This window comes from Rana temporaria, chromosome 1 (assembly GCF_905171775.1).
Source record: "Rana temporaria chromosome 1, aRanTem1.1, whole genome shotgun sequence".
NCBI lineage: Eukaryota > Metazoa > Chordata > Amphibia > Anura > Ranidae > Rana > Rana temporaria.
In genome coordinates this window covers 187267580-187284313 of record NC_053489.1, presented here as the reverse complement: position 1 = coordinate 187284313, position 16734 = coordinate 187267580, and the positions used below count along the sequence as shown (strand labels likewise).

At 41.6% G+C, this 16734-nt stretch overlaps 1 protein-coding gene across 1 annotated transcript in view; it reads left to right on the top strand.

Annotated features, from left to right (window-relative positions):
• DHX37 (DEAH-box helicase 37) overlaps positions 1–16734 on the top strand; it is a 78384-nt gene that overhangs the window by 23561 nt on the left and 38089 nt on the right. Inside the window, exons 9-15 of the mRNA XM_040347364.1 lie at positions 1590–1703; positions 5270–5371; positions 9554–9668; positions 9842–9940; positions 12711–12778; positions 12892–13039; positions 14316–14392. Coding sequence (XP_040203298.1) covers positions 1590–1703; positions 5270–5371; positions 9554–9668; positions 9842–9940; positions 12711–12778; positions 12892–13039; positions 14316–14392 — 723 coding nt within the window. The remainder of the gene's footprint in view (positions 1–1589; positions 1704–5269; positions 5372–9553; positions 9669–9841; positions 9941–12710; positions 12779–12891; positions 13040–14315; positions 14393–16734) is intronic.

Genomic DNA, 16734 nt, shown 5'->3' with positions numbered 1-16734 from the left:
ATTCTGCTACATATTTTTGGTAAAAAATACTAATACGTGTATATTGATTGGTTTGCACAAAAGTTATAGCATCTACAAACTGGTATATTTTTATTTTTTACTCGCAATGGCGGCGATCAGCGACTTATATCGGGACTGCGAAATTGTGGCCAAAAAATTGGACACCTGACACTTTTGACCTTTTTTGGGGACCAGTAACAGTAATACAGTGATCAATGCTAAAAAAATATGCACTGTTACTGTACTAATGGCACTGGCAGGGAAGGGGTTAACAAGGACAATCAAAGGGTTAACTGTGTTCCCTGGGAGTGATTACTAACTGTGTGGGGGGTGCTTTGACTGTGGGAATGTAAATAACTGTTTTCCTGCTTTGTAGGAACACAGGATCCGCACTTTCCCCTCTCACAGAACGGCGGTCTGTCTTGTTTACATAGGCAGACCACAGTTCTGCCTTTTTCCCGAACTGTGTCCAATCACAGTGGGAGTGGGTCCCCAGCAGAGTGCGTGCGCGCCCCGGACCCGCTGCCGCATTATATGTGAATGGGGTGGTCGCTAAGGGTTTAAGCTGGATATACACTGTAACTTGGTCTTGTATACCAGTGGTCATCAACCCTGCCCTACAGGGCCCACTAACAGGCCAGGTTTTAATGTATTACCATGGGGAGATGCAGTCTCGACGAGAAATGCCCCCAGCGGCGGCCTAAGATCCGACAGTGTAAAACTATTACACCTGCCGGATCTTAGGAATATCTATGCGTAACTGATTCTATGAATCAGCCGCATAGATAGAAACAGGGATACGACGGCGTATCAGCAGATACGCCTGCGTATCCCTTTTGTGGATCTGGCCCATAGTTCTTATACCCATGGGTTTACTTTGATAATATTTCGACTGTTCTCTCTTGTGGATCCCACTTGCATAGGTAAAAGTCAAGGTGTTTTTCTAGGACTAGGCTTCCTGATGACCAGCTGAGTCTGCCTACCCTCTATATGACATTCCCAACAATGCAAAGCATACAGGTCATGCTTTACATCTTGGTGAACTGAGCTTTTGCCAGTCTGTCAAATGGCAACATTTCCCAAAAATCCAGCTTTTGTATGTTCTACTGGCATCAGAGTGGGCATTGCATCTCTTGGTTCAGTATATTAATGTATAAATAATAGCTGTGACTGGAATTGTGGTTAACCAAAAGTACCCATCTATACTGTATATATAAACTTACTGGTCAGTCCTAAAGAAAACCTTTACAAATAGGGCTGCCTCTTTTTGATTTTATGTTGCCATGCTCCTCATCCCCCCCCCCAAGATCTTTAGTTTACTCAAGTGCTCCCTGCACTGGTGAGAGGGCAGCTGGGAGTCACTGGCTACGTCACTTTGAAAAGCCAGAAGTATAGAAATTAATTTGTATGTTTTCTGAAATTAGGTATATTTTGCATATCACGTGTTTACTGTCCAGCATGCGCAGTTGTATGTGGATGTTTTTTTGGAGGTGGGGGGTCGCTTTGAAATAATTTTCTTTATAGATTACATTCTACAAGTATTTATCATGAGTGCTAATATTTAATTCATTGTTTTTGTTCTGTTTCAGGATTTCCTATTAAGCAAGTACAAAGTGATAATAATTGATGAAGCTCATGAGAGGAGTGTTTACACTGATATTCTAATCGGCCTCTTATCGCGCATTGTTCCTCTTCGGACAAAGGTTACTTTTGGTTCTATCTTGCTTTCTCCTATTACTGTAAAGAGTAAGAACAATCCAATCTTGTGTATTAGCAGAATTGTGTTAGGAAGTTAGAAGCAGCCTTTTTAGCTACTATAGGGTGACTATTAGGGGTTGATTTACTAAAACTGGAGAGTGCAAAATCTGGTGCAGCTCTGCATAGAAACCAATCCGCCTCCCAAGTTTTTTTGGTCAAAGCTTAACGAGGAAGTAAACCCTGATGGATTTTACTCCCTCTTTTTTTCCCCTGCAAAGTAAAAGCATAATGGGCAGCCAGTCATGCCTCAACTACTCCCTCTTTAGCTGTAAAGGCAGCAGTGGGGATGTACACATGCCACAATGCATTGCTTCATGGCTGCAGCAGGAATCGTACCCCCTATCATGTTTGGTGAGCACTAGTGCCTGCCAAACGCAACCTATTCAAATGAATGGGGGCGCACTACAGCGTGGTAGTCCATCATTTAGGGGATTAAAACAGGAGGTGAGGAGGAGATATATCAACTCCTCCTTGCCTGTGAAATTCTCTGTGAAGAGTGTTCTAAATGCAAAATGCTTTTCAGGAAAGTGCCGCAAGTATAAACAAGGTCATAGTGTGACTGAGCCCTCAAGGAATACAGCCAAGTTGAATTTATTTTTACATTCTACTTTTGCACCTGTCAGAACCATTGACGTATCTCGGCATATAGCCTACATATACCGTCAGAATGTTTATTCTGAACTATAAAATATTATTGTATTTATGAAAATATGTAAATCTGTGCTTTGGGAGATATACAATTTTCCTACAATACAAGATATCAAAATTCTTTTATCCGTGCTATTTTGAGGACAAGCAGTACAAATGAATATTTAAAATACGATATGCTTCTACAATCAGAGATATATGATGTTTGAATGTTCCGATAATATTTACATTATATGACAAGGTATATTCATAGCTCTTATTTAAATCATCCTGGTGTATTTAAAAACTTGGTGGCTTGTAATTTGACCTTGTGTTATTTCTTCTCAATATCAAACAGATATCTTGCTACTACTTATTATATACGTGTACATAACAAATGTTATATTGTACACAAGCTTTTGTTAAATTTGGCTAGGATATATCTTCACATACGCCCTCACTCTAAAACCACTATTGTTGGCGCTTGGCTTTTTAAAGACAAACGTAACGCGCTTATGTCTCCTAATATTTGGAATACAATTATCTCATGCTGCAGTTAGACATAATCAACTTCCAAATTATCTTTGCCAAGTATATTTAAATGGTCTTAGTGGAGTGTATGTGAAAAACCTACGAAAGGTTAATAATCAAAATTATACATTACCAGTAATTAAGAGCTCTGTCTGTTTGAGAAGTGAAAGTCCTATCTGGGTCCCTCTTCATTCCCCTACATCTTTGCGGTCAAATCTCTGCCTTCCAGCTTCCTTCAGAGATCAGAAATCGGAGCAGCTCCAGCCATCAGCCCTCCTGAGCTCAGCTTGGCCATCTCTCTCCCACAGACTTTTTTTTAGAGATCCCATCTCCTGTCTTGTGTAATCACTTTTATATGTCCCCAAAGAAGTGGGTGTGTATTTCCCTATCACATGACTGGCGATGTCACATGACAATATGTTTTGGTGGTTGACCATCTTGAACCATGCCGATATTACCCTGTAGGGGGCAGTGGTGCCTAAAGGAATAATTCCTAGTTTTAGGGTCATTCATGGTCAGGAATGATATACGGTCCCCTTTGACCCCCGGCTAGGTATAACACCATTACTTGCTAAACAGTGTCAAAGAAATTACATTCAACCCAGACATCTCGTCAACTCTTAAATTTATGATTAAGATAAGGTTTTATGGTCACGCAAATGGTCTGGGAGGTTCCTTTGAACTGATACCGGAATATTTACCTTGGCAAATTCTAATACTGTTAAGCCATTATAGGATCTTATACTTGGGAGCCTACTTTTGTCTATGTGATGAACAGGTATATATATATGGATATATGATTAGTACATAGATATTTTGTGAAGGTATTATAAAGAAACAATTAAGATATATAATTTTATATATATATATATATATATATATATATATATATATATATATATTCCCACCAGTATTGTGAATAAGCTCTTTTGTTCTCATAGTACAAAGACCATGCTATGTTTGTAACAGCTTGTTTTCATCAGACCCTTATCTACAGATGTCAAAACTTCTAATTTATGGTCTGGGATAAAGATACAGAAAAACAAGGCCTTCTTGTAAGGCAGAAAACCGCTGTATAGATCTTTGACTTGAGATTAACCTCTTAGAGAGAGAATAAGATCCAAAATGGCTTTAGTATTGTTCATCATATATAAATGGATAGGAACAATAGAAAAATATACTTGTGCAACTTTATATGTATTCTTTTAACCCCAAATGTTCTGACACACCCAATAGGGAACCTTGGATTACGAGTATAATCCGTTCCAGGAGTATGTTTGTAATCCAAAGTACTCTCATATCAAAGCGAGTATCCCCATTGAAGTAAATGGAAACAAAAATAATTAGTTCCGCATTGACTTCAATGGCATGCAATACCGCATGCGGCCAGAGACCGGTGCGCTGGAGAGCCTCGGTAACAGCCGAAAAGGCCTAAGACACTTTGGCTAACCTCCGCAAACCTCGGAAAGACTTTGTTCACAAGATTTTCTGAGGTCAGCCGAGCTGTACTCTGGCCTTTTCATGCATTTCCCAGCGGCGGCGATCAGCGCCCCCACCTTGGGCCAAATGCAGTACTGCAGGCCCCATTAGCTTAAATTCTGCGCGTTTTGCGAGACAACAATTATTTAAAAAAAGTTGCTCCTCTTTCAAAAGCTTGTTAACTGAGTTACTCGTAAACCGAGGTTCCACTGTATCTTTATCTGCAGAATGGCCCTGAATCTGGTTTTGTAAAAATGCAGGTGTGTGTTTCGTAGTCTCATCCACACCCACTGAAGCATGAAAGGGGGGTGACCGTGAACCGCAGAATTATGTGAAAAAGCTGATCACCCCGAAGCCCTCTAATTATGGCTTTTTAAAAATGCAAATCAAAGGAGACCTTGGTCCTACTTAAAGTCTATGTAATGATGAATTTCTCTTGCTTTCTTTTGATCTGTTAAATATACAATTGAAAACATTTTATCCTATGTTCCATACATGCAAAAGAAACTTGTTGATCCTGTCAGAAATCAAATGCTGTCCTGTGCATTTTACAATGTTATCAGGTGTATGTTAGGACTACGTAAAAGGAAGGGAATACTCTGTAGTCCTTACACACTTCTTGTCATAGTTTGACAATGCTACAGAGTGAGTGTTGTCACTTTAGGACAGGAAGTGTGTAACTGGAAGGATCACCAGGTGGAAATAAAGAGAAAAAAGGAAACTAATTTGGCCCCCATATCTAAGAACTGGTGGGCAACAATATATTACATTTTTGGATAGATCCACTGAACTGTCTAACTTTAACACTTTGTTACCTTAAACATCTGTTTAAAGGTAGCAGTCATTTTCTAATTGATATTTTGTTTCTTAACAGAAAGGGAACCCTTTAAAATTAGTTATTATGTCTGCTACGCTGCGCATTGAGGATTTCACAGAAAACAAGAGACTTTTCCCGCTGCCCCCTCCAGTAATTAAAGTGAGTACGCTCTTTCTCTGTTTCTTTTACATCATCAGGTGCTTTTATCTCGCAGGGTCATTTTTCTAATTTTTGGAAAAACTGTGTGTGAGCCTGTTCTTTACTGTGAAGCATAGAAAATCATCCATGTACATTGCTGCATTTTACTTGGGTAAAATTGGGATACAATTCCGGTAGTTTTTCCACCTCATTCATGGATGGTCCGATATTTCCCCTCATTCTCAGGAAATATCTGCCATGTATGGTCACTCTTGGCAAGCAACTCTTAAACCTCTTGTTCATGCCTAAGGCCCCTTTCACACTGGGCGGGAGGTGCGGTGGCGGTATAGCGCTGCTAAAAATAGCGGCGTTATACCGTCGTAATTGCCGCGGGATTCGGCCGCTAGCGGTGCAGTATTAACCCCCACTAGCGGCCGAAAAAGGGTTAATACCACCCGCAATGCACCTCTGCAGAGGCGCATTGCAGGCAGTATAACCGCCGTTTCCCATTGTTTTAGGTATTTAGGCACTATTTTTAGCGCTATACCGCCTGAAAAACTCCTCAGTGTGAAAGGGGCCTTAGGGTAAAACAAATCTTAATGCCTAAGCACACTTTTGCAATTTTGACATGTGTTAGTAAAACTGTACATATAATCACAACTACTTTGTGCACCCAGGATTATACCCTGGATTTTTTTCAGGAAAAACTGTGCTTTTATTTGGTAGTAAATGGTTATGGAAATCTTCTGATTATTTAAAAAAAAATGTAATCAAAGGAAAACTGTCCCAAAATAGTGAAAATGTAGCTGTATATTTCTTGTTACCACAACCTACTTTCAAAGGAGAACCCAAAATAAGTTATCCTGCTCCTGACAATCTCAGCAATACCACATATGTGTATGTTATGTTATTTGTTGTTTGTACCCGTAGTACAGCCCAGAAACAATAGTGCGCATTTGGGGGGGGGGGGGGGGGGTTGTCCTACCTAAAACACTGATCCTAATAAAAATCCCAACCAAAATATACTGACCTTGAACACTTACTTGACCCTAAAACTAACCCTGGCACTGAACTAAATCAAACTTTGATCTATGTATTTTTTATTATTATTAATTTATTTTTATTTTTTTACACACACTTTTTTTTCTCTCTACAAGGAGAGAGAAAAAAACATTGTATCTTTTCTTTCCATTCACAGAGAGAAAAACACAGGGGTAGGCTTCACAGTGACTGATCACTATGGTAGCCAATCAAAGGCTACCGCAGTAACCAGGTGGCCCATAATCGGGAGCCCCGGGTCTCGGTCGTCAGTACAGGCTCTCAGGGAGACCCTGGCCTCTATGCTGGGCACGCGCTCCCAGCACAAAGAGAGATATGCATATATGCGGCCCAACAGACAAAAAGCAAATGCAGTGGAACTGCATATATATGTTGTTTTGGCGTCAAGGGGATACAATTATTCTTGCTAATAGTACCAAGTTATGTTTATTATGGCAATTGGAAATAGCTGGATCCCAATTTGCTTTTTATTTCATATTTAAGGTCGTTTGCGCCTTAATCCTCTAAATCCTATTAGTAGTTTCTAGCCACCTCTACGCAGTCATGCAGGGATTTACTGCATACTTAACATTTTCCAAGGAATAATAGCAGCACAGAGTTTGTCATTATTCATGTTATATTGTCACCAGCTGTAGCAATGTCACCATGAAGTCCATACAGATGTTTTGTGTGATGGGTAAAATTCACATTGTAAAAAGCAAGTATGTTGAAACATACTGTCTTTCTTGCCAACATTACAAAGCTCAGGTATACTTCTGTTGCAGTTGGTTGTCTGGTAATTGGTGCGTAAAACAGGAGATAGGTCTGTGGTATAGGTAAAGGTTAGTATAAGGTCTTCAAACCCCAGTATACCACGGAAATGTTATATTTAGCTCATCAGTCTGCTGATTCCTCTTTTACTGTCCAGTCACAGGCTAAAGCCTCATACACACGATTGGACTTCAAACAAACTTTTCCGTGGATTTTTGTCTGAAGGGAGTTGGCCGGGCACACCCATAGCATACACACAGCAGGACTTTTCTGCAAACTTTCCCAACATCATGTGGTTTTTCTGCTCTTTACCGCCACCCTTTGGTCAACTTCTGCTATTGTTGGTTGATTTTAACATTGATTCTGGGCATGTGTGTTTGTACTTTGGACAAACTTCCGTTGGATTTCTGTACACACGGTCGGACTTTGCACCATCAGACTTTTTGTTGCCGAAAAGTTTGTCTGTTTGCAGAGAAAAAAGAGGAAAGGTCTGGTGTCCCCAGTGACCCACTTCCATCCCTGTTATATAAAGTCAAAACAAAAAGATTCGCCCTGGGACTTTAAATGAAGTGGGTAACGTTTCCGCCAGTAAAAATAACAGTAATTGTATAGTATATATAATTTTTTCAAGTAAAATTGTTTACATGCGTAAAGTAACATTGTTACATACATAACACCAACAATTGCCAATTGAAACAATACATAGACAGTAAATATTAGTACACAAGTATAATAGTGGACAGGATACATGGGCATAGTACTACCAGACTAGCCTAGTTTCGCAAGATCCAGCTCGCTCTTCAGGGGTGTGTAACACTGTACCTAGGATGAAAAAAATATATGTTTGGCAATCTGGCATAGTATTGGTTGTAAAAGGCACAGGGCAGGAGGGGTTAGTCCCCATACTCACCACTGAGCTTGACCATGGCTACAAATGTGCGGGAGTTTGGGAGTTCAAAGTAGTTTTCTAACAGAAAAAAACTCCAGATTTTTTAATTTGTGGAAAATGTCAAAATTGCCTCGGTAAGCAAGTGGTTAGGAGGAGATGTGGCTACAATGTCCAGATATATAAATGGGACTTCAGTAACTGTAGTAAACTGTTTATTGTTTAAAGACCCCTGAAAATAACACTTGACCACAATTTAAGGTTAGATGAAAGCGGATTTAACTTTAGAGATGCGGAAAGAGTTCTTTATTATTATTATAGCAGTAAACGTGTGGAACTTTCCCCCTCCAGGAAGTGGTACCAACTCAAGCCTCGTACACATGATTGGATTGCCGTCGGACAAAGCCGTGGAATTTTGTCTGAAGGGCGTTGGCCGTGAACTTGTTCTACATACAGACGGCAAAACTTTGGCAGCTAACAAATACGAAACTATGTGTTTTTTCTGCTCTTTAGCCTAGGTTCACACTGCTGCGAATTCAAAATCGCGGTAAAATGCGCGATTTTACCGCGATTTCGCGGCCGCGATTTTGCCGCGATTTGCTGCGATTTCGGCCGCAATTTAATGTAAATCGCGGCCCGAAATCGCAAAAAGTAGTACAGGAACTACTTTTTGAAATCGCAGATGCGGCGTCGCACTGATTAGGACAGTGCCATTGCCGACAATTGCCGCCGATTTGAGATGCGATTTGACATATCAAATCGCATCTCAAATCGTTCCAAATCGTACCCAGTGTGAACCAGGGCTTAGCGTCACCCTTTGGGCAACTTCTGCTAATGTTATGCTATGGTTAGCATTGCTTATGAGCATGTGTGTTTGTACTTTGGATTTTTTCTCGACAGACTTGTGTACACACGATTGGATAATCCGACGGCACACATTTGTTGTTGGAAAATTTGAAAGCATGCTATCCAACAGTTGTCGGAAAATCTGACAACAATTGTCCGATGGAACATACAAACGGTCAGATTTTCCGACAAAACCCTGCCATCACACATTTGTTGTCAGAAAATCCGATCTGGTGTACGAGGCTTAAGAGTGTCAACAACTTCAAAAAAAATGTAGATGTCTTCCTCAGGAAGCAGGATATACGGGGCCATGGGAATTGTTAGAAGAAAAAATAAGTCACACACATAGTTTATGAAGTTGAAAAAACAGTTCAACCTATGTAATACTGGTGACCAGTCTCTTGCCCGCTGCCTGCCTTTTTTGGGAACGGCTTTCAGAGTTCAGTTCCTCTCTAAAAGGATGCGTGCAAGGCTGTGCAGGCACCTAGAAGTGTCTAATTGTATTCATGCAGTCTATGTGCTGTGGTTTAGGAAATGAATGGGGAGATTAAAGAACTTCCAGTCCCCAAGGAAAAGTCCCTTCTGACGGTAAAAAGCATGCATTTAGAGCCTGCAATGTTGCATGTCAACTGTTTTTCTTTTTTTCTTTTTATATATTTTAGGTGGATGCCAGGCAGTTTCCAGTCACTGTCCACTTCAATAAGCGTACCCCATTAGATGACTATACTGGGGAGTGTTTTAGAAAGATCTGCAAGATACACAGGATGCTTCCTTCAGGTAGAGATTTTAAGTGTGTATGAGAGTTTGTTCATAAGATATTAAAATGCAAAATGGTTGAGGCTTCTGGTAAGCTAGTACAGGAGTCTGTGACATTAGAAGTAGTTATTACATATCGTACAAAAACACCAGCTTCAAAGATACATTTTAATGTACAATGTTTTTTTTTTTAGGGGGCATCTTGGTGTTTCTCACAGGACAAGCAGAAGTGCATTCCCTTTGTAGACGGCTAAGAAGAATGTTTCCATATAGAGGAAAAAAACAGGCTCAGGGTGAGATTGCCAAAACCGCAAAATGATGATTTCTTAATTGTAAAGTACAGCAGCGGTCCCCAAACTTTTTGACACCAGGGGAGAGGCTGCATGGAAGAAAAATGTGTAGGGGGGAGTGCGTTTTTTTGCAGGCAATTAAAGCGCATTATTTCTATTATTAAATTGTAATATAAAATGAAATAGTTCAGCTTGTCATATAATGCAGAATCAGTGGGAGTCTTGAGAGTGTCACTTGCCGCCGCTGCCACCAGATGCACCTTGTCACTTGCCATGTCGCCTGCTACCTAATGCAGATTGTCACTTTTCACGTCCCGTGCCACCAGATGCGGATTGTCACTTGCCACTTCGGGTGCCACCAGGTGCGGATTGCCACGCCGCGTGCCACCAGGTGCGGATTGTCACTTGGTACTTCGCGTGCCACCAGGTGCGAATTTTCACTTGGCACGTCGCGTGCCACCAGGTGCAGATTGTCACTTGGCACGTCGCGCGCCACCAGGTGTGGATTGTCACTTGGCACGTCGCGCGCCACCAGGTGTGGATTGTCACTTGGCACGTCGCGCGCCACCAGGTGTGGATTGGCACTTGGCACGTCGCGCGCCACCAGGTGTGGATTGTCACTTGGCACGTCGCGTGCCACCAGGTGTGGATTGGCACGTCGCGTGCCACCAGGTGCGGATTGTCACTTGGCACGTTATGTGCCACCAGGTATGTATTGTCACTTGGCACGCCGCGTGCCACCAGGTGTGGATTGTCACTTGGCACGTCGCGTGCCACCAGGTGTGGATTGGCACGTCGCGTGCCACCAGGTGCGGATTGTCACTTGGCACGTTATGTGCCACCAGGTATGTATTGTCACTTGGCACGCCGCGTGCCACAAGGTGCGTATTATCACTTGGCACGCCACGTGCCACCAGGTGCGGATTGCCGCTTGGCACGTTGCGTGCCACCAGGTGCGGATTGTCACTTGGCACGCCGCGTGCCACCAGGTGCGGATTGTGACTTGCCGCCTCGCCTGCCGGCGGGTGCGGATTGTTACTTGCCGCGTCACCTGTCACAGACGTGGATTGTCTCTTCATTGGTTCCGGCACGGGCGTGCGCATTGGTCCATTTAGCACAGAGGCAGGCAGTGGTGGGTTCCAATTTAGGACAGAACAGCAGTGATGCAGGGTGGAGCGTTAAGAAATGGTGTAGTCTTTCTGCTCGCCTGCGCCGCACCTCTGACAGTGCAGCCTTCGTGGCCCAGCTGCAAGCGGCGGCACAGGGTTTGGGGACCCCTGCGGTACAGGGCTATTATTCCTAGACTATTGGATATATGCTACTACCTTCAGGTGATTGGACGCTGTCAAAAAGCTTTTGTCTTGCAGTTTCTGGATAGGTTACCCTTGGTTTATACCTTGGGTCCCCTTTTGTAATGTTTGCTACAGGCAATAGATACTACTTTTAATTTGCATGTGTATTTTCTTTATTAAAACATTAGAATGTTAAACAGGACAGAGCTAGGTAATGCAAAATACTGTCCAGAGAAATACTGCTGAATATGCTCATGAAGTCAGCCTGCGGGTGTGTCGCAAGATGTTTATTGTATAGGGCGCATGTACGCAGATGTTAAAAATATACTTCATACTTTTTTTGTTTTGTACAGATCTGAATACAGCTGATGGCCAATGTGGTCAGGCACACACCGAAGTTTAGGAGTGTATTTAAAAAAAATGCCCAAGTCTTTTGTTGCAGGGTGCATATTTTGGAGTAATGTACATGCATGTACACCTATGTGCATGTAAACATTTGGTGGCTAGCACACTAGTGGCCAAATACTTATAATGAAAAACCAAACCCTTCTTTAATTCCATATTAGCTTAAATATGCAGCATGGGATGGGAATGGTAAATAATTTCATGGCTGATACAGTGCTTGAAGATAACTGCCAAGTGAGGATCATTTTACTAAAGAGATATCTTCATGGCTGTATTAAAGCTGATTTCTAGTTATGGCAATGTGTTCTTAGTTACATTGGTCCAGCTAAACCAATGTAAGTATGTATGTAAGTATGTATGTACCATATCCGTGGGATTCCCCTGGAAGCTGGAAATCACTGTAGTAGACACCACTACTACTGTGATCGCCGTTGGCTTCCAGGTCCCATGCTGGCTGCACTGCACTGAAAACAAGAGGTTGCCCGCTCCACATAGCCCCCATTCAGAAAACACTTTCCATTTTCTCAGTGAATGCAAAGCATTCTCTGGTTGGACAAGGTGGAAATTGTAATTGTTATGTCTCTGCACCTTGTCCAAGCAGAGAATGCTTTGCATTCATTGAGAAATCACAAAGTGTTCCCTGAATGACAATTGTGCCAATGGAGCAACCTCCTATGCTCACAATGCAATGGGGCAGCTGCTCAGCACAGGACCTGAAAGCTAGTAGAAATCACTGTAGAAGTAATATTACCTTCTGCCAAACATAAGAAAAAAAGAAAGCGTATGGGACTTTAAGCAGTATAATAAGCATAATAAAAACATGATAATTTTTATTAACAATATTACTTCTGTCTGTGTTGCGGTTTCCCCTCACACCCTGTTTTGTAGACAAACTTTTTACCAGATAGGAAGTGAAAGAATCTCTACAACAGGCCTCTGATTGGAGGAAACATAATCCTTTCCTACCTTATCCAAAATTTAAAAAAAATGTTTTGGTTATAGTAACGATTTAAGAAATAATGTTGTATGTACAGTATTTACTTGCTGTTCATCTATCTTCAAATTTTCTGTTGTAGCCGTAGAAGAAGATGGCGACGACTCAGAAACGGTAAAAAAGCGTAAGAATTCCAAGCAGAAAAACGTAGTAAGTGTCCAAGTTCAAACTATTGTTTTCAGAACAAAAACTCGATGTAATGGTGGTTATAACTATAAGAGTATGTAGAAAATAATTAAAGAACATGCCTTGTCTTTGTTTAGACTTTGCCCAAAATAAACTTGGACAATTATTCAGCTTTGCCACTGGATGAAGGAGATGAAGACCGGGAAGCTGGAGAGGACGGTGATGATGAAGAAGGGGAGGGATCGGATTCTGATCTGGATTTAGGAGATGGAGGATCTGATGAAGGTCTGATCACATCCTTCCACCCACTCATACAAACATTATATTCAAAATCAATGACTCAAATCAGAAGCTCTGGTTTTACATGCTGCATAATAGTACCTGATCACTGATTTGTATATAAGCCATCGTGTCTTAAGGACAACCAAGAAACTATTGTTTTTAAAAGGAGGTCAGCAATTGGCAAACTGCGTAGTTCTTCTGTGACGAGTGTCCATTAGCAGTATGACAGAGGATTTGCGTAATCTGAGTATATTTCCTAGCCATCAGATATTTTATCTTTGTATGTCAGCTGCTGCCATATATGTAAGTATTCACATCAGGCATACATCATTTGTGGCAATGAAGATTTTTGCATTCAGCCAGTCAGCATTTTATTGAACATAAAATACCCATCTTTAACCTGTTCATGACCGCACTATAGTCGAATGACAGCTACAGCTTGGTCGCACTTTGCCGGGAGGCCCTTGTATGACGTCCTCCCATGCTTGCACTACCTGTGCAACCAACGCGGCATGCATCGGCAGTGATCTGTGGTCACAGATCGGGGTAAAGAGCCAATCACAGCGGCTCTTTACCACGTTTAATCAGAATAATGACAATGTATATCCTTAGACCACTGTTTCCCAACTCCAGTCCTCAAGGCGCACCTACAGGTCATGTTTTCAGGATTTCCCTCAGATGAAACGGCTGTGGTAATTACTAAGGCAGTGAAACTGATCAAATCACCTGTGCAAAATAATGGAAAGTCTGAAAACATGACCTGTTGGTGTGCCTTGAGGACTGGATTTGGGAAACACTGTCTTAGACTAACATTGTGAGAGGAGAGCTAAAAACTGGCAAATCCACACAGGGGACATCTACACTGATCATCAGGGCACTGATCATCGGTGTCCTGATTATTAGTGCAGCCCCAACAGTGCCTAACCGTGCCACCTATCAGTGCCATTCAGTGCAGCCTTATTAGTGCCTTATCAGTGCAGCCTCATCAGAGCACATCAGTGAAGGAGAGAAATTGCTTATTTACTAAATTGTATGATAGAAACAAAGAAAACTTTTTTTTTTTGTCCGTTTAGCAAAAAATATATACCCCAGTGATGATTGATTAAATACCACCAAATAACATCTCTATCTGTCTCAAAAAATATATAAAAATGTCAGTGTTGCATGACCGCGCAATTGTCATTGAAAGTGTGACAGCACTGAAAATTGGCCTGAGCAGGAAGGGGGTGAAAGTGCCCTGTAGGCAAGTGGTTTAAAGTGTATGTTCTTATTTTTCCAGATGAAAAAGCAGACTCTTCCCTCCCACTCTATGTGCTGCCATTATACTCGCTGTTGGCTCCTGAAAAACAGGCACAGGTATTTTGTTCCTTTTTTTACATTTTACATAGTTAGCAGGTGGGTGGCAATAATATTGTTAAAGGTAAAGACAAACAAGTTTTAAGCTGCATTTTTGGAGTTGATGCTTACCTGTGCTCTATGGACTATTAGGGCTCATTTACATTTGCTTTGGCTTCAACATACTTTTATGATGTGTTTTTGATGCTTCGTTGGTGCTCTGATGAAGCTTTAGTGAGGCTTCGGTGATGCTCTTTTGAAGCTTGGCAGGTGCAGTGTGTGTGTGTGTGTCTGTGTGTGTGTGTCTCATACCTGCAATTTCACCAAAACAAAGCACAGCTGAATTAAAGCCTCTCAAAAGCTTTAGCTTTAGGAAGTCTATGGTAAAGCAAGCTTTATCATAGACTTCTATGGAGGCTTTGAAGCACCATGGGGTATAATTTTTGAAGCAAAGCAAACTCAAGGTGTAAACAAGACTGTAAGCTAACCATTTTATTTAGTGACAAGAGCTTTGACTATCATTCAGAGAGCTTTAAAAAAGAGTGTCCAAAGCCTTGTTTTGAAGCAAGTGTAAACTAGCCCTTAATGTAGTTTACCAAGCAGTAAAATAGCTTTGATCCAAGCACTCGCATATCTCTCTAGCTGGTTTTATTGTTAAGTGGTACATTCCAAAATCTTAACTAAGATTTTAAAGTTGGCTTTTAGGGCCAGTTCACACTGGGAACTTGATCCGCATTCCTGTGTGATTAACATGCAGTTGAGTACGGTGCGACTTGAGCCCATTCATTTTTAATGGGTTGAATAACACCAGACTGTAGCAAAAGTAGTGCATGCACTACTTTAACAATCAGATCACATAGTGATTCTGTATTTCTACACTATATTTGCAACTTAACATTGACACCTGCTGCATATCGTAACTGCAGGGCATTTTGAATGCGATGCGGTAAACACGCACGGAACGTTGGTTTTCAGCACTGCACTCTGGTGCTTTAAAATGCCCTGCAGTTACGATCTGCAGCGCGTGTTAATTTTAAGTTAATTATGTTGCAGGCGCAAGTGCAGTAGTACTGCGTAACCCGGTTGCTCTGCAAAAAAAATAAAAGAAACATCCCACTGACCATACACCTCTCTTCCTATTTTTGCAGTATGCTTTGGGTCTGGATGGACCTTTCCTAAGCTTGCACCCTCACAAGCCAGCAGCATCAAACGCATTGCACCTTGGCAGTCTGAGCGGGGACCCTTAAGCATTTACACAGTTGCTCTGTGTTTTTAAAGTAGTGCATGTAATATTGCTGTGGTCCGGTGCCATTCAAAATTAATCGGCTCAAATTGCACCACACTCAATTGCATGTGAATCGCACAGGAATGCAGCCCTGAAAGACATTGGTCTTTTTTTTTTTTTTTTTTTTTTTTTTTTTAGCAATGACTGCTATTAGTGTCTGGCAGGCTGCCAAGATCTGTCCCCTTAAAAAAAAAATTCTCTGCTTGCGTTCTGAACATTGAAAATGATTCTCTCCAAAATGTCTATAGATACAGTGGTGAATGGAGCCTTATTTTAAAGTTCACTTTACAGTGCCCCAGTGGACTGTGGGCATGAAATATCTTTATCTTCTCAACAAACAGTTAAAGTGCTTTAAAACAAGCTTTCACTGACCTGTGGAGATAATTTATGTTGTGAAGTAATTCGTTTTCAAAATCACAACATAGACTTGAAAGTTGAATTTCAGTTGGTTGTGAATCAGCAGTGACCGTTCTGATAATTACATCCCCTGCACCATTTTTTCATCCCATTGTGGTGCAATCAGGCACAGCCTACATTGAGAGTGGCAAACTCTGCTTTGAATTCAGATGCAGTGCAGCATTGTTGCCACACCATTAAAGGAAGCTGCGTTAGGTGGACTTCTCTAGCAGGCTCAGTGGGTATGTGTAGGACCTTTTTGGGGTTGTAGGGGAGTCTTCAAATGCAGATGCACTTAGAATCTAGTGCTGTAGCACATATTTTTGAATGGGAGGCCATAGTTGTACTTTTATACACATTGTATGGACACTGGAGGATTTTTCTGCTGGGTACATTGCAATGTGCCTGTGTGTGCATAGCAGCACTTGACCAGAAACACATGTTGCTGCAGATGGTATCCTTTCATCATATGTAACTTGTCAGACTCCAGGTACTTATGAAGGTGTTCCTTTTTATGCTTGTAATGACTTTATGGGTGCACAGATAATAAATCTCTGATACTGCCTGAAATCCTAATGTTTGAAGGCTCCTGCTGTCTGCCTAAATGGCATGGGGGGGGGGGGGGACAGGAGCAGGAAGCAGCACAGTCAGGAACTGACACTTCCAGGTTTTGTCAAATACC